We start from the raw sequence: 13,202 nt of genomic DNA on the forward strand, positions 1-13,202 counted from the left end.
CTCAGTTATTTTGGTGAAAGGGAAGGGGGAAGGAGCTAATATATATTTAATATTTCTCCAAGCGAAGAGGTTAGGTAGCCAAGGGGAGACCAGACTGAAGATGTGACTGATTCTAAGACGCATGTTGGTTTCATTATGCCGTGTTGCCTTCTTCAGAAAGAGGAAATTAGGAGTCTTTACTGACTGCCGACATGTACCAAGCCAGGGTTTCCCAGAGTCAGCTCTGCTGAGGACTGGTTCTTTGAAATGCTCCTAGAGTTTAGGTTTCTAGGCGGTTATCAAAATGCCCACATCTAAGTCTCACACACCCAGAAGCACCCTTTATGCATCTTGCAGTCACTAGACTCCTGAAGGTAACCACTTATCTGACATCTAAAACCTTACATTAGTGTTAAGTAGGCATTTAAAAATAAAATTTATAAAAAGTAATATATGCTCGTTATAAAAATTTAAAAGTAAAGAGGAATATGAAGGAAAGTAAAATCAATCCAATCCCTCTTTCATCTCACACTCTAGAAGTAAGCATTGAGTTTGATGCCCATCCTTCCAAACTTTATTCTGTACATCTTCAGAAATACATATCTATATATATTTTTATAAAACAGGTTCAGTTGTATAAAACTGTAATCTGTTTCTTTTATATAACAAGATGATGTAGATATTCTTTCATGTATAAGCGTGTAGACTCAGCTTCTTTTTAACATTCAGTGTGTCATTGTATTCCTATACCATGATTTAGTTAACAGTTCTCTTAACTGAAAGATAATTAAGTTATTTTGAGGCATTCACTATTATAAATGACGCTGCAGTGAGCATCTCTGTGTACTTGTGCATGTGTATTTGTAAGGTGAATGCCTACAAGTGGGATCATTTGGCCAGAGGCTGTGTGCATAGCAGTATTGCAAGTTACCTCCAGGGAGATTATAACAATTTGCACTCACACACACAGGTGTCATACTTGAGCAGAGCTTTAGACTTGGTTTGGCAGAGATTTTTACGTTTTTGTTGGATTCTGTTTTTAAATAAGAAAACAACAACAAAAAAATCTAATTTTTAAAGTAGTAAATGGTGGGGCAGGAATCATTAATCTGAGAATATGTATGGACACTTAATTCGTATTAAGGAGGCTCTTTAGATGTGTTCATCCTGGCTTTTGGATTTCCAAGTTGATGAATGCATTCTTTGCCTGAAAATTACCTCCCGAGTTTTCTCATTGTTAAATGTTACTGCATTCCAACTGGATTATAAACTTCTTGAAGGCATTGTACATGCATATACACCTAATGTCCTTGTGTCTCCAGGGCCTGCCTTTGGTATATTCCTGTGGGGACAGACTGATGCACTTGGTCTCCTTAGGTGGTCTTTCATCCAAGTAATAACCAGACCCGACCCTGCTTAGCTTCTGAGATCAGATGAGATAGGCTTGTTCAGGGTGGCATGGCTGTAGACTCAGATTAATATTTTTAAAAGGGCACATTCTCAGCCCAAATGTCCTAATGGACAGAACTATAATTCTAACATAAGTAAAGGAGTGTCTTCATTGTACTTGGCCAGGACTAAGGGAAACATTTAAATTTTTTGAGGAGTGGCTTCTTACTTAGAACACTAATTAGCTGTTATAGTTGAGAGACCTCTAACTTTGGTAACTTCATTAGGAAGAAGACAGTTAAGAAAACTAGGGACACATGCACTGCCAAACTATTATTTCTAAAGAACTGTAAAATTTGTATATTTGCAGATCAGGGAGCAGAGAAACATGAAGGGACCGGTCAGTCCTCTGGGATCACTGATCAAGAGAAGGAGTTGTCCACTAACGCCTTCCAGGCTTTCACGGTAAAAAATGGTTTCTCTTAATCTGCTCCATTTTTAGGATCTGTCAAGTTTGAATCATTTCACAGTGAATTTTTAAATTTATAAATTTCGTTCTGTACTAACTCAAGAGTTAAGTTCAGAGTGAAGGTTTAGTAATAAAATCAAAACATTTTAGAGTTTAAATATGATAAAAAGAAAGGGAATAATTTGAGCCATTCCCAAGTTTTTGTGTTTTCATAAATATGTTTTAACTCTCACAGTGTTGTTTTTGTCTTTAAATTTGTAAGTATACAGTCATTCTTTTTATTTAACTACTCTCTTCAGTTCTTTTCCTTGAACGTGCTTTAAAATGGAACCCCAAAAGTTTGTCAAAACTTTAACTTTTCTGACATTAAAAGATATGGAAATAAAAACCTTGTTTGATTATCAGGTTACATACATATAAGCAAAAGAACTTGATGCTTGGGTGTTCAAAGCATATTTACCTGAAATTAAAATTTAGTGTAGTTAATCATGTTATCTTTCTTGGCCCTGTTAACAGTATGTACCAATTTACTAATATATGTATTATGTGATTATAACATACATAGGTATAGTTTATATATATTTATGTACATGTATGTATGATATGATGTGCATGTTTCAATGTTAGATTCTTAGGAAATAAATATTTCCTGCGATTTCTTTTTATCCCCAGTTTTATTGAGAAATCGACATATCACAATTTCTTAATTGATATAAATGTTGCCATGTCTAGCGACTTTAACTAGTACGTTTGGGGGAATTATATCTGTCTTTTTAAAGAGTTTTTAAATAAAGATGAATGAAATATATTTGGAAATGATCGCGTAGTTCTTAAAACTGGTATGTAATTTTGTATGTGTTTTTCTTTTTGTTTTAGGCTGGGAATTATGATGCCTGTCTGCAACACCTTGCCTGCCTACAAGATGTAAACAAAGATGATTATAAAATAATTTTGAATACAGCAGTAGCTGAGTTTTTTAAAAGTAACCAAACAACAACAGATAGTTTGAGACAGACACTTAACCAACTGAAAAATCAGGTAATACACAAGTGAATTTAGCTATAAAAATGTTGGGGTGCTCTCTAAATTGTGAGGAAAATAGCTAAGGAAAATTAATGTGATTTCTTGTGTGATATTGATAGCACAATTTCTAATATATCTGAAACATTTATTGGTATTTTATTTGTATAAAATAATTCCAGGAAATGAAAAGTGTATTATGTGATTTTATTTTCTATTAGGTTTTTAACTTGAACAGAATAGATTAATATACCAAATTCGAGCTTTGGAGTTTTGAGAAAGAATTAAAGTACAAATACATGAAGAAGCTTAGCCGCTGAGATATTTCTTATTTATAACTACAAAGATCTGATTGTTAATAATGTCAAATTTTTTTATCATTTTGGATCAAGAGATGATTAATTGATTAAGTAGAATATATTTTGATTTATATATGGCTTAGGACTTGCCTTTTTCATTAGTCTAGTCATAACATTTTTCAAATTAGAAGATTAGACCATCGATATTCAGGAAGGCTACGATGACGATGGGATCAGCTAGCAGACATTTAGAGCTTACTATGTAACAAGACCCCACTAAGAACCTTATATATAGCATCTCACTTATTCTTCCCAGTAGCCCTATGAAGTAGCAACTATAATTTTTCTCATTTTACAGATAGGAAAACTGAGGTACAGATAACTTACGTAAACTGTCACAAACACAAGGCTTTTAGGTCATAAGAGCTACACGAACCCAGTTCTGTTTGACTCTAGGACCTGTGCTTGTAATTACTGTTTCATACTGTAGAAGGTCTCAAGACCTTTTTGAGCCCCTTTTCTGTGTTCACGAGTACCACTGTACTGTAGAGTATCACCTTAAAATATGATCTAGTTGGAAATAAGTGACCCCTTCAGGTTCTTCATAATTTTTAATAGAAATAAAGTAATTTTCAACCCTATTAAAATTCTTCAATGAAAATGAGACTAAGGGCCCGCATTTATTAAATGCTCGCTTGATTCCAAATTCCATATTAAGTCCTCTTATGCCTTAACTCATGTAATCCTCACATTCAATCATTGAGGTAGACACTTGTTATCTAATTTTCTAGCAGGGATTTAGGGAGCTTAAAAATTTTAATTTATACAGCTAAGAAGGAAAGGAGCAGTATTTGAACTAGACCATCTGACTCTTGAGTCTGTTCTTGTAACTACCTCAGTCCTTGTAAATTTATATGCCATCACATTTCCTCATTACACTAGTATTTATTAGCCATAACTTTCTCTGGAGCTCCAGAATCAAAGGAAAGATGAGGTTTGTTGATAATCTAGTATATGAGTCCTATGACCTCATAGACAGTTTCTTCCAAGGAACATTTATTGGATCTTAGAGCATAAATTCGTCCTTGAAACTTTTTTTTTTTTCCTTAAAGAATGGAAGGCTCCTGCAAACTTAAGTCAAGAAATCCTTTCACCAGCCTTTATTCTTAGAAAGGTTGGCTTGATAACCCCCCCCCCCCAGTGCCTTCCAACTCTTGAGTTTCCTATAAGTGTTTGTACTCGTGTCTCCTAGCTCTCTCTAAATCATACTTCTATTCAGAGCCACTTGTTCTGGGCATAGTAACACACCCCTCAACCCATTCCACTTCCATTAACATTTTGTCATTTGATGAGTAGTTTTTGTCCTGGCTAGGGTAATGACTAGATTGTTTTTGGTGACTCGTAGAAAATGTGGCAAAGTTATTTATGACATAAGTTCAACCATTACTGAATCCAAAAACTCCTTAATTTATCCAAAACTCTTCTTTCTGGCTAAGAATTAAGCCTTCTTTAGCTCATTTTCTCTCCATTTCCTAACTACTAAGAAGTGTTGTCTCTCTTTGGAAATTGAGTTTTCTCTATTTAAAGAGACTTATTTTTAATCACTTGAAGATAGTGACTTGATAAGCGAAGATTATAAAGAACCCCCCGACTCATCAAGCACGTGTCGTTCATCAGCTAAGACCAATTGATAATATTGAACCCCATTGTCAGCCTCGCCACATGGGTGACTGAAGTCTGCAGAAGTCTTGATTACAAGTCACTATTGTGTCAGGAACCTTCCAATTCCTTGCCATGTGCCAAACCAAGGTTGTTAAGTCCGTGTATATCAAAGTTCTGCTTAATTTAGGGAAATGTTAGTCTTCGAATTAATTAACATGCTCAATAATATATTTCAATCTTTGTATGACAAGAAAGGTTAGTTTTAATGTAGGTAGAATTGCAGTTTCATGTGTTGCATGGAATTACATAATAGTTGCAAAATTTGTTTAAAATTTAAAAGCCCATAGATAGTCATTAGCTTTTAAAATGCAAAGCGGTGTGATTTTTTTCCTTTTGGTATCAGATGTAGACGTTAGGGTTCTAGTAAAGCCATTAAAAGACTATCTTCACCCCATTGTGACAAAGTGTATTTTTGTTGTTCATTACTTCAAAAATCTATTCTTTTTATTAATGGAACAAAACCTGAACCTAATAGGAAAATCAGAAAATATACTTCATAGCAGGCCTGGCACATAGTTATGAAGTAGTTAGCTATTATTTGTTAATGTTTACATTTTACTTTAGTTTTTACAAAATGGAATCAAACTTATATGTACATAACTGAGTAACGTTCTTATGGAAAAGGTGGTTTTGAGTTTTGGACACTCCCCATGTAGCCTCTTTCAGCTCATGAGGCTGCGGAGTGGGAATCCAACTCAGAAACAATGCTGGCCATTAAAACGCTGAAGATACTTTCACAAAGGCAAGGAAGAATCACCTTGCCTTCTACTAAATACTTAATAAAGTCCCATCAAGTTGTTTTACTAAACAGAATTTTATTATGAATGGAATAATTTTTACTGTGAGTAAATAAAATCTAGCGGTCCTGTTGAAAATGTGTAAAACCTCTGAGTACAAAATGTTGGCCTGTGTACCTGTTTATTTATATAGGTTTCTTTCACTTTGGCTGTTTATTTTCCTTCTGTTGTTAGAGCATAGTCCCTGTTGATTGTTTTATAGGTCCACTCGGCTGTTGAAGAAATGGATGGATTAGATGATGTTGAAAACAGCATGTTGTATTACAATCAAGCAGTCATTCTTTATCATCTGCGTCAGTATACAGAAGCCATATCAGTTGGTGAAAAACTTTATCAGTTTATAGAACCTTTTGGTATGTTATCTGTCAACTCAAAAATGTCTCTATCGTCTCATACTTACAAAGGTCTCTGGTGTTTTTACCTAGATAACCTAAATCAGAGAATTACATGTCAGTAAGAAAGAAAAAGAGCTGTGTCAGGTTTTCTTAATGGTTAGAGAAGATAAAAATGATACCACTTTTAGATGAATCCACGTTTTCTTTTAGCATGCACCCACCCCAGTTTTGAGGATAACTGTTAAAAATGCTTTTTCTAATTGGAAAGGCTTGCTGACTTTTTTGTTGTTGTTGCTACTTAAGCACCACCTTAATGTACCTGATCCTTTCTTAATGTATTAAGGAAGGTGTGTTTTGAAATGTTAGGGGACAGTGTAGTATTTTGTCTATTGCCCAACTGAAATAGAGCAGATAGTATTGAATTGTCTGTGTTAGCTTTTTTGTTATCTTAATGAGCTTACAAGTACCAGCCTCAAAAGCAATAAGAAAGGGTAAAGGCAAAGGGAAAAAGTGGGAGCAAATAAAGCAGCAGAGGTGGACCTGGGAAATAGTTGTTAGAGAGTGCTGTTGGTTTCCATCCGCAGTCAGTCAGATTTCAGTTGTGAAATTCTTGTATTTTTCTCCATGGTTACTTTCTTTTAAATTCAAAACACTAATGCCAATTCCTGATTTATAAACACCCGATTGCTAATGTAGTCACTACAAGACAGGTAGGTGGTGGTGGACTGTGATGGCTTCAGGAAGACTTACAGGGTCATCTGCTGCTGACAGCTGCTTGCACAGGTGCTTTCTGTGGCTCCAGCATGGCATTTTAAGGTGTCGCTCTTCTTTCCCCCAATCATGAAGGCATGATACCTGGACATACTGGGCTGGAGAGACAGCAGTGGTGACAGACTGTGTAAAGAGTGGACAGTTCCTGTCTTTTGAAAACCCAGAGTCAGAATTATACTTCCAGGAGGCACAGATGTATTTTTCTATAAAGCTGGTTTTTAGAATTTCCGGAACAGTTCGTGAAATCCTTTCCCTGTGATTGAATGGAGTCTAGCAACCGACGAATATTCAAACTCATTTTTCTTCTTTGAAAATTATTATTGTTGTTTTTTGAACTTTCCTACTTGGATTCTTAATATATATTTATTGAGCATATAGCACAGGCCTAACACTGTTCTGGAATCTGAAGATAATGCAGTGAATAAAACAGAAAAAGTCTTTACTCCTATTAAGCTTACCTTCTAATGGGAGAGCAAGCAACACAATAAATATAGTGTGAGGTAGTTCAATTCTGTGAAGGAAAGGTAAAACTGAGTAAGAGGATAGAGATCGACTGGGATGTTCTTTTTAGATAAGGTAGTCAAGGAAGGCCTGAGATATGACAATATTTGAAAAGAGACCTGGACGAAGGGATTAGGTGAGCCATGCCACTCTCTAGAGGAACAGCATTCCAGCCAGAAGTAATAATATATGCAGAGAACCTGAGGTGAGCTTGAGTTTGTGAGTAAGAGGAACAGGCAACTGTGACTAGAGGTAGGTGAGGAGAATGTTAGGAAATGAACTCAGAATTAGCCAAGAGCAGAACAGGTAATGCATTGTAACCTAGATAAGGACTTGGAGACATGTCCTCTGCACATTAACTGCATCGATTTCAGTTTTAAATGGATTCCACCCTGGCTACTGGTAGGAGTAAGAATGGATTCTGGAGGACTCATGAGGAGGCTCTTAAGGGCTTTTGAAATTTTCTGTTCTTGATTGTAGCAGCCTTCTTTTAGACTTAATTTTTCCTTTTCTCTTTTGCAAGGAAAGGAAGTAGTGTTATGTCATACCAGGTTACTCTTTCTCTCTTGGTTGGGCTCTTCTTCTGAAGTCCTTGTCTTTATATTTTCCTATTGGCTGTTGCAATTTTCTGATATACTCTGATCCATACCTTGCTTTTGTCTCTGTAATCAAATTGTTTCTTTTTTCCATTTCTGTACCTAGAAAGGAAATCTATTTTCTAGAGTCAAATCTTTTTAGAGTTAAAAGGAACTTCAAGTGATCACCTTGTCTCCCCGCCCCCTGCCCTCCCACCCCCCCCCCCCACCTTCAGGCAGGTAAAGTATTCTCCCCATTTTACAGGTCAGCAGGCTGAAGTCTAAAAATTAGTTCAGTGATGTGCAGAGGCCACACATCTACTAAGTAGCTGAGCATGTACCGGAATTGAGGTTTCCTTCCAACTAAAGTATGTGTGCTGATGTTTAGTAGGTATTTTGCCTAAGGAAATTCCCTTGTTAGAATCCCTGAAATGAAACACTCTGAGAAGTCTGATAGAATGGCATTTGTCGACATTGCAAGTTGCTTTCATTCATGGCTCTAGGTGATAAACATTCATTTACGTAAATAAAGACTTAGGCTTTACTTTTTAAAGCTCTGGGGAGTAGTGGTCTGAGATGTTTGCTTCACTTTGGATTGTGACTTTTCTTTTCTTGTTTTCTTTTTTCCCCCTCCAGAAGAAAAATTTGCCCAAGCAGTGTGTTTTTTGCTTGTAGACCTGTATATATTAACCTACCAAGCTGAGAAAGCTTTGCATCTTCTTGCAGTCCTAGAAAAAATGATTTCACAGGGTAACAATAACAAAAATGGAAAGAATGAGGTGAGTGTTCTGAGATGATCGGACTAAAATTTAAATAATAGTTAATATTTATAGTTATTAAATTTAATAGCCTTCTTGAAATATAATTCCATACAGTATGGTGACTATAGTTAATAATACTGTATCGCATATTCGAAAGTTGCTTAGGGAATAGATCTTCAAAGTCCTTATCACAAAAAACTTTGTAACTATGTATGGATGTTAACCAGGTTTACAATATATACAATTATTGAATCATGTTGTACACCTGAAACTAATATACTGTTGTATGTCAATTACATCTCAATTAAAATTTTTTTTAAATAAAAATCAAATTATGCCTACACTCAGATGGCTGGGTAGAGAGTGACAGATGGATTAAATTTTTGATTAATGACAAAGTGGAAGGAAGAAAGGAAGGAAAGGAGAGAGGGGGACGTAATTCACATACACAGAATTTACCGTTGTTCCATTTACTAGTGTACAATTCACTGGTTTCTAGTATACTCACTGAATTGTACAACCATCACCACTTTATTCCAGAACATTTCATCACGCCGCGAAACCCTGTATTCATTTGCAGTCATTCCCTTGCTTTAGCCCCTGGCATCCACTAATCTACTTTTTATCTCTGTGAAGTTGCGTCTTGAGAAGATTTCATATAAATGGAATCATACAATATGTGGGCGTTTGTGATTAGCCTCTTTCACTTACCATAATATTTTCGAAGTTTACCATGTTGTAGCACATACTTCATTCCTTTTTTATGTATTTCATTCCTTTTTATGGCTGAATAATATTTCATTTTATGGCTGTGCCACATTTTTTAATTCATCAGTGGATGAGCATTTGGGTCTTTTTGCATTTTTGGCTATTATAAATAATGCTACTGTGAACATTTATGTACAGATTTTCGTGGAGGCTAGTGTTTTCAGTTCGCTTGAATATATAAGGGTAGAATTGCTGGATCATATAACAACTCTTGGTTTAACCTTAGGAGGAACTATGAACGTTTTTCCAAAGTAGCTGAGTTATTTTACATTCCTTTCAGCAACTTAATGATGGTTTCAATTCCTTAACATTCTTGCCAACCCTCGTTTATCTTTTTTAAAAATTGAAATTATCCTATTGGGTGCAAAGTGAGATCTCATAGTAGTTTTGATTTCCCTGATGACTAAAGATATATGTTAGCATCTTTTCATATGTGAGATATTAGTTTTACAGAATATAAAGATTAGAATTAAGACACTAGCATTTCATAATCTGGTCAAACAGGGTAGCTTTCACTAGGGAAAATTTCACCATCAAAGTTTCAAAAAGAGCACCCATTTACGACGACTGATTCTCACCCTGGTGCATGTTGAAGGCACATTTCAGTGCTCACGTTTTTCACTTGGCTTGTGCTTCCGGTTCTCAAGGGATGGTCTCTCTTCTTGCTCTTATCCTTTTGTTAAAAAAAGAAGTATCGTTGCTTTTTTTCATTTTAACAAGTGTGTATATGTAAAAGTTCAGTTAAATAATCTTAGCATTATTCATAAAAACTGTAGCAAAATATTTCATTTTTATATTTAGTACTTGTGATAGTTAGTGAAATATAATTCAGTTCAACAGATGCTTGCTTGTGTGCTCTGCTAGGTACTAAGGTGACAGAAATGAAAACATTGCAACTCTTGCTTTTCAGGGAACTCAGGTCATTGGAAGGAGAAGGATTGAGCAAATATGTTCAGGGACTGGGAGGAAGGGGGATCGAGAGAAGCTCGGATGTTTGATGTGGGCCTTCAAAGATGTAAATAGTTTGAGGAATCAGAAAAGGAAGGCTAGAGTGGTGTGATGGGGGAATTCTGGTAATCTGAAATGGGTAGTGTGGCGCCTGAGAAATGTAACGGAGATCAGCAGGAGATGAGATTGGCAACTCAAATATGGGTCATGTTGTGAAGAACTGTGAATACTTAACTAGGAATTTAAAAGTATGACATTGGCAGTATTTATACCAGAGAAGGTTTTCAGGAAGGGAGTGACATGATCTCTCCTGAGTTTTGCCTGAGTAATACCCCTGTTTTTTAAACCTAGTCTATCAGTATGCTCAACAGTGAGCTTCTCATAAATAGAGTCGCTTGTCGCCCGCTCTGCAGTATTACACCTGAATTTCTGGAAATGAGACCTGAGATTCTGAATTTTAAAAATGCTTTCTAGGAGATTCAGAGCTGCTCACTTGGAAGTCAGTGATATCATTTAGGTTAACTTTGTTTCACTACCCTACAGGCTGGTAATAACACCAACAAAGATGGATCCAATCACAAAGCTGAAAGTGGAGCTCTGATAGAAGCTGCAAAATCAAAGATACACCAGGTAGCGTAAACTTTAAGAGAGGTTATACATCACATGTATTTACCTGTAGTTATGAATGATGAGGAGTGTGATAGATCATTGAAAGCAGTACATCATTTAAGGCATATGTATTTATTTGGCTTTGAAATATTATAGTTTAGAAGTACATCTAATCTTTCTAAATATATTTTGCTTAAGGTGATAGTGCCATATTATTTCTTATTTATTTTTTATATCATTTCTTATGTATTTATTTATTTATTTATTTATGGTGACATTGGTTAATGAAATCCTATGTCTCAGCTGTACATTTTAACAAGGCATATAGATATTTACGTTGTGTGTTCACCTCCCATAGTTAGATTTCTTTCTGTCACCACATATTTGATCCCCTTTACCCTATCTACCTTCTCCCTCCCCTGTCCCCCCTACTCTCTGGTAACCATTATATATCATTTATTTACTGTATAGAAGATTAAGAGGAATAGCCTAGGAATATGTAGAACGATGAAATCAGTTTGTTGAATTTTTAAAATCCATCGTTAATTAGCCATGTGCAGATAAGAATTGGTAGGATTTTTGCTTGGAACTTAAGTATAAATTTTATTCTACTGCATTTTTAGTTTTTAGAGTATATTCCAAGAGTGCAATAAAAATAGATTAAGATAATTTTAAACTTGCTTTTGTAAGTCACTGGTGTAACTATGGTGTGAACAGATTGGGTTTAATGTCCTTAGTGAGAAAGTAAGACTGCTTCGGTGTGTGTATCCACCATAGTTCTCACATACCAGCGCTTTTCCTCTGACAGTATAAAGTAAGAGCATACATCCAAATGAAGTCTCTGAAGGCCTGCAAAAGGGAGATCAAGTCAGTCATGAACACAGCCGGAAATGTAAGTTTTGACTTGACTGGTTTTTCAGCTTTTGGCTTTTGTCCTAAAACTTTCTTATTTGAACAGTATGTACTTGTCAGTTTTAAATAATTTCTTAGTCTGTTACACTGTGTATACACTGTGTATAACCTTGATAGTGACTTGCGAAGTAATGATCGTACTGTGTCTACAACATAATGTAGTGTGTTTCTTACTTGAAATTATAACAAGCATTACCCCTTGGTATGTAGCCTTCAAAACCACCATTTTAAATAGCTACGTAGTCTTCTGTGGGTGGTTTATCATAACTCACTTAAAACATTTACTGTTATTAGACACTTCAGGATTTCTTTTTTTTAGATGATGCTCAAAACATTTGTTAAAGCTTAACAGTCAAGTTGTAGCCCAAACCTCCCCCTTCCAAATGATCTTTGGCTTTACAGTAAGTACCTTAAGTTTGACTAGTGCTAGAATATTTGAGACATAATTATTCCTTCCTTCCACTTTCTCCAACCCCACTGAGAAATAACCTTTAAGGTGGTAGTGGGAAGAGACAATTGTGAACAGTCTTGATGCTTTTTGGAAAACTGTTAATTAAAAGTATGAAATCACAAGGAGCTATGGTTGGTAGTAAAAATAGTTTAAGAAAATCTCAGGAAGGATCTGGATTCGCCACTGGGTCAGTGTTCAAGTGATTTTTGAGAACAGTTGCAGCCTAGACCTGAGGAAGAAGACTTTGAGGAGAAGAGGGAAAAGTAGCCAACCTGCCACTCTGAAACCTTTTTTGTGAGATAAGAGACATGACCCCTATCTTAGGGTGCCATAGTCATAGGGGAGAGACAAATAGGAAAATAAGTCATTGCAATGCAAAGTAACAGACATACCTGAATCAGGGAACACTTCAGAAGGAAATACTGCCGCCTGGAAAAAGCCTGGAAAGCCCTTATTTCCTCAGTGACCAGAAGGCAGAGAAAGCATGAGGGAAGATTTAGTAAGAAAGCCTGTAGCTAAGCTAAGAATAATAATAAGACCAGGATTCCAAATGTTCTCCTGGATGTTTAATCCCCAGATCTCTGCATGCATTTGCATTTTAAATAGGTACTATTTAGATGACCCTCTGCTGTGAGGATTCTTAGGAGAAGTGGAAGGTGGTCTGCAGTCCCCAGAGATGATCTTTGTAACAGCAAGATTAGCTCTCAAAATAAGGCATTCTGTTAGGAAATTTAATTTCTCTATTCATAGAATGATACATATTTTTGCTACTCAGGAAAGTATTTGATGAATTGTACCTCTTTGTATTCTGAAGGCACATTTATATCCTAAAAAATAAGGAAGATCACCAGTCTGTCTAAAAACCATTAAAATGAAGCCTCTAGTTTGAGTTGTTA

The 13,202-nt window shown here is 35.8% G+C and overlaps 1 protein-coding gene across 4 annotated transcripts in view; it reads left to right on the top strand.

Annotated features, from left to right (window-relative positions):
• The window catches only part of CNOT10 (CCR4-NOT transcription complex subunit 10), a 53,677-nt gene that overhangs the window by 9,263 nt on the left and 31,212 nt on the right, over window positions 1–13,202 (top strand). For all 4 annotated transcript variants that reach the window (XM_016140756.2, XM_016140755.2, XM_016140754.2 and 1 more), the window contains exons 2-7: window positions 1,739–1,833; window positions 2,714–2,875; window positions 5,878–6,028; window positions 8,494–8,636; window positions 10,878–10,964; window positions 11,752–11,835. In XM_016140756.2, the coding sequence (XP_015996242.1) occupies window positions 1,739–1,833; window positions 2,714–2,875; window positions 5,878–6,028; window positions 8,494–8,636; window positions 10,878–10,964; window positions 11,752–11,835 (722 nt within the window). The remainder of the gene's footprint in view (window positions 1–1,738; window positions 1,834–2,713; window positions 2,876–5,877; window positions 6,029–8,493; window positions 8,637–10,877; window positions 10,965–11,751; window positions 11,836–13,202) is intronic.

This window comes from Rousettus aegyptiacus, unplaced genomic scaffold (assembly GCF_014176215.1).
Source record: "Rousettus aegyptiacus isolate mRouAeg1 unplaced genomic scaffold, mRouAeg1.p scaffold_m13_p_4, whole genome shotgun sequence".
Classification (NCBI taxonomy): Eukaryota; Metazoa; Chordata; class Mammalia; order Chiroptera; family Pteropodidae; genus Rousettus; species Rousettus aegyptiacus.